The 4,384-nt window shown below is 43.8% G+C and overlaps 1 protein-coding gene across 1 annotated transcript in view; it reads left to right on the forward strand.

Annotated features, from left to right (window-relative positions):
- Nucleotides 1-4,384, forward strand: part of SLC6A17 (solute carrier family 6 member 17) — a 60,227-nt gene that overhangs the window by 21,779 nt on the left and 34,064 nt on the right. Inside the window, exons 2-3 of the mRNA XM_019513878.1 lie at nt 1,705-1,862; nt 3,556-3,682. Coding sequence (XP_019369423.1) covers nt 1,705-1,862; nt 3,556-3,682 — 285 coding nt within the window. The remainder of the gene's footprint in view (nt 1-1,704; nt 1,863-3,555; nt 3,683-4,384) is intronic.

A 4,384-nucleotide genomic window follows, 5' to 3' on the forward strand; every position in this document is an offset into this window, starting at 1 on the left:
AAATGCAGTAATCCATGATGCCTTTCATCTCCTGACAGTGCAAGTCTAACATGCTGATAGGCCAATTCTCTGCACTTTTTGTCACATTCTAGCTCTGGTAGGAGCTGCTCACTCTAGTGAGACAGCTGGCAGGCTGTCAAGCACAATTTTGAAGGCAGCTGCAAAAGTAAAGTGGCTACTACTGCAGGAGTTGAAATAGCACTAGTGTGCTATTATGTCAGTCCATCCCATGCAGGTAGGTGCATGCCAGTCTTGTGTATCTGCATGTGCTGCAAGATAATGCATTTGCCTGTGGCTGGGAACAGATGTTGCATTTTTTCCCTGGAGAAATTTTACCTGGGTTTGTCCCAGAACAGAAATATCCCAGGATTGGCGCATACGCAAATTGCTTTTCCAGTCGGTGTTTAGTGAGTGGCTGAATGCACGGCTGCTTTTCTGTCACTGATTTGGTGATGCAATGGGTAACCAATCAGATGCACTTTCTGATGTCCTTGGGTAAATTGTTAGTACTTTTTATCTCATAAATCTTTTTAGGATTTATCCCAGGACAATAGACATGGACATCTGAATGATTGCAATTTGTCCCGGGATAAAACAGTTTATCCTGGGACAAATGTGATGTCTGCTTGTAACCTATGTGTTTTTGAAGGTATGTTTGTCTATAAGTATTTGTGTGTACAGATGTGTGTTTGTACAAGCATGGAGCTAGGAAGGAACCTGAAAATGTGATATACATCTGAAAGCATTTCATTATGCATTTGCATCTTCCATGTGTATGAATCTATGTAGTTGCTGCAGAGTGTGGTTGTGCGTGTGTCCTTGTAGCTAGAAAGGAAACTCGGAGTGAGCATGTGTGTATCTGTATGTGCATCATTATGTATATGTATCTCTACAGACACCTGTGCATGTTTTGTGTTGGCTATTGGCCAGGTTCTTTGGGTGAATCTGTTACCTTTTGTTAGATAGTTGGGGAAATTTTTTTTAAGCAAGCTTTCAGGTTTAAAAACCCTCTGTCAGGCTGAGGAAGCCTACGCAGTTGATGTGTGCTTTTCCTGGATGGAAGGAATAGTAAAGAAGCCAGAGGCTGGGCTGGTATGCATGCAAGATTGAAGGCAGCTGATGAAGATTAAGGAGTCAGTGGGTCAGTTGAAAATAGAGGAGTCAGTGGGTGAGAGACAGGTTGGGTGGTGGGGGAGAAGAGGGATGAATGTAGCAGTTAAATGGTGGAGAGGTACCTGGGGAGTCAGTTGTCAGGCAGGTTATAATGTGTCATAAATCCAATGTCTCTCTTTAGTCCATGATTTTTTTTTTTGTATCCAGGAGATTGAAGTGAATGTGTGTGTATCATGCAGGCATCTGTGTATGTGTGCCTATGGAGGCCTCTCCATGTTGTACTTATAGATATCTGTGTGTGTTGCCATATCTCCCCCTCCTCCTTTCTGTATGAATGTAGTTATGTAGGACTGCAACTTATGCATTTACTCAGGTACTGTGCTGTGTTCCTGTATAGTTGTGTGTGTCTATGGTGCTTTCTCTGCACATGTGTGGGAGACTCCTGTGGTTTGGGGTTATAATGAATAAGCAGCTGCTGAGACATTATGGCTTAGACTGGTTTGTTTCTTCTCCCCTGTAGGAAGGACCTCTGCCTTTTCAGAGCAGTGGCAGAGATCCCACCTCTCTAACTGACCTTCTCTCTCCTCTCAGGTGCCTATCTGGTCCCGTACCTAGTGCTGCTTATCACCATTGGGCTCCCTCTCTTCTTCCTGGAGCTGGCCGTGGGTCAGAGAATCCGCCGGGGCAGCATTGGAGTGTGGAACTACGTCTGCCCCAACCTGGGGGGCATTGGATTTGCCAGCTGTCTAGTGAGTTTTGCTTATAGGAGTGTCCCCTCAGACACGTGCAGGGCGAGGTCTTTTCTAGGGGCTGTGCCAGCTGCAAAGATTGTTTTCCACCTATAGTGTAACTGGACAAACAACAGGCCAATCTTCAGTTGAAATGGAAGGTTAAAGGGACATGGTTTTCCTTTCCCTTAGAAATGTCAAAATCTTTACAATTTTTAGCAAACTAAACAACGCCCTAAATCCACTTGAAGAAAAAAAAAAACCTGGGGACAAGTGAAATGCCTTGTTTTGCTAATTGAAATCTCATAGAAGGTAAGGGCTGGAAAGGACCTTGAAAGATCTTCGAGTCCACCCCCCTGCTCTGGGCAGGAATACTGGTGTGATCAAATGATGGTTGGTTTTGATTTTGTTTTGTTTTTTTTTTTTGTTGCTTATTTTTTTTTAATCCTCTCTTTGTTTCTATTTGCTAACATTTCTAAAGGGGAAGGAATTGGAACTTGTAAAAAACCAAATGCTCTGGTTCAAAAAAGCTGTTATTTGCCTAGCTCTGTCCCAAAGTTAAAGGTTTGAGCCTCTGAAACTCCACCCAAAAGGTCAGGCTTCCTAACAGGTTCCCCATCCTCTGTGCATCAGGAACAGGATGGGATGCACATGCCTCGTGCTGCTCAGTGGGTTTTACATGTGATTCAGCAATATGATTATAAGTGACCAGCTGAGCAAATTCCTCAGAAGGATCTCGCCGCTTAACAAACCCACCTTTTGCTCTCAGTTGGTGAGACAACAGCACAGTCACCCAGCCAGTTAGATGAAATTCATTGCTTCTTTCTTTTTTAAGTACATGAGAAATTTAAGAAGTTACTCTAGGAATCCCTCCAAGTAGTGCTGTGCCTCTTAGTTACATGGGTCAAGTGGGGAGGCTTCTGTTCTCAAGCTGGATAGTATATTGTAGCATATAGGGGGAAAAAAAAAAGGATGAGTCTTTAACTGAGTTGTGAGCCCTCTGGTCACACTTAGTGTGTCTCATACATTAGAAACCACCCAAATTGTGTTGGAGCACTAATGTGCATGTAGCCAGGCTTTGCATATATGTACACACTTAGCAAATACAGTAATTTGGAACCCAGCTATGCCCACGTGGCTGTGTAAAAGTAAATGATACAACACATACATAATGCGTCTGTGCAGCACAAGCTGCAGACGCTCCCAAGGAAAGTGCAATTCATAGATTATAATGCCAGAAAGGACAACAGTGAGCATCTGGTCTGGACTCCTCCAGAACACAAGCTATAAGACTTCCCTGAATTAATTCTTGATGAACTAGAATCTCTCCCTCAAGAAAATAACATCTGGTCTTATTTAAACATGGCCAATGATGCTAAGTTGCTTTCATAATTCCTTACCCTTACAGTTGACTATTTGCACCTTTTTCCTTAATATAGATTTCTCTAGTTTTCAGCTCCAACCATTGGGGTCTGCTCTGACTGAAGAGCTGGCAACTCGAGCTGCACATTTGCTTTCCATAAAAATTGAGGACAAGAGCCTGGACAAAGCCATGGAAGCCTTCTACAGTCAAGGAACTGTGGCTGTGACCCTGATTACCATGACCTGTGATGCAAGCTCCTTTCTTAGCTCAAGGGTTTCCTGCACAGTGTGAAGTCTGTCTGGTGGGTGCATCATGTGGGATCTAAACATCATGTTGTTCTCCCTTTCCCAGGTCTGTCTTTTTGTTGGTCTCTATTACAACGTGATCATTGGATGGAGCATCTTCTACTTCTTTAAATCCTTTCAGTATCCCCTGCCCTGGAGTGAGTGCCCCATCATTAACAATGGCACAATGGCCAGTAAGTAATTCCTTTGTTGCTCCAGCTTGACCATTACTGGGACAATAGCATCTAGGTTTGTAGATGGTCGCAGTTGCTGGGAGGTGGCACCGCATGTGGGAAAGTGTTTCCAGGATTGTGGGTAGGTTTCATAGCTGATAGCTGTCCTGCAGTGGGGATGCACAAGGTTAGGGCTGTTTTCCATCCACTGCCACGTGCCCTTGTGTGAGATGCTTGCCATATTGCTCTTGGGACTTGGCTTTCTCTGGGGGCTCCTTGTTTCCAGGTGCCAGTGTCACCTGATTGCACTAAAGCAGCGCCTGGTGCTGGATCTGTGCTGTCAGGATTGCATATGGATTCAACAGCTGGGAAGTATATTTAAAGCATTTGTTCGACTAGTTCCTAAGAGCTCAATAAAGATTCTGGCTAAGCTAATAGAGCATTTAATACCGTCTCTACGCTTCTTCGGTACATCTGTGACTATTTTATGGGAAGCGTAAATTGCACCATTTATTTAACGTCTTCTTTTCAGTTGACAACATCTCCATATTCCCTGCTAAAGATCAATTCCCTGGGCTCTGAAGTGACATTTGCCTTTTCTGCAGTCCATGGATCTTGCACTGTAACTTAGACAGACCTGGGTGTCGGACTTGACGATTAGGTCCCTTCCGATCCTAGAAACTATGAAACCTAGAAACTATTAATGATATGCTGCCTCATAAG

This window comes from Gavialis gangeticus, unplaced genomic scaffold (assembly GCF_001723915.1).
Source record: "Gavialis gangeticus isolate Ggan-Ray unplaced genomic scaffold, GavGan_comp1, whole genome shotgun sequence".
Lineage (NCBI taxonomy): Eukaryota > Metazoa > Chordata > Crocodylia > Gavialidae > Gavialis > Gavialis gangeticus.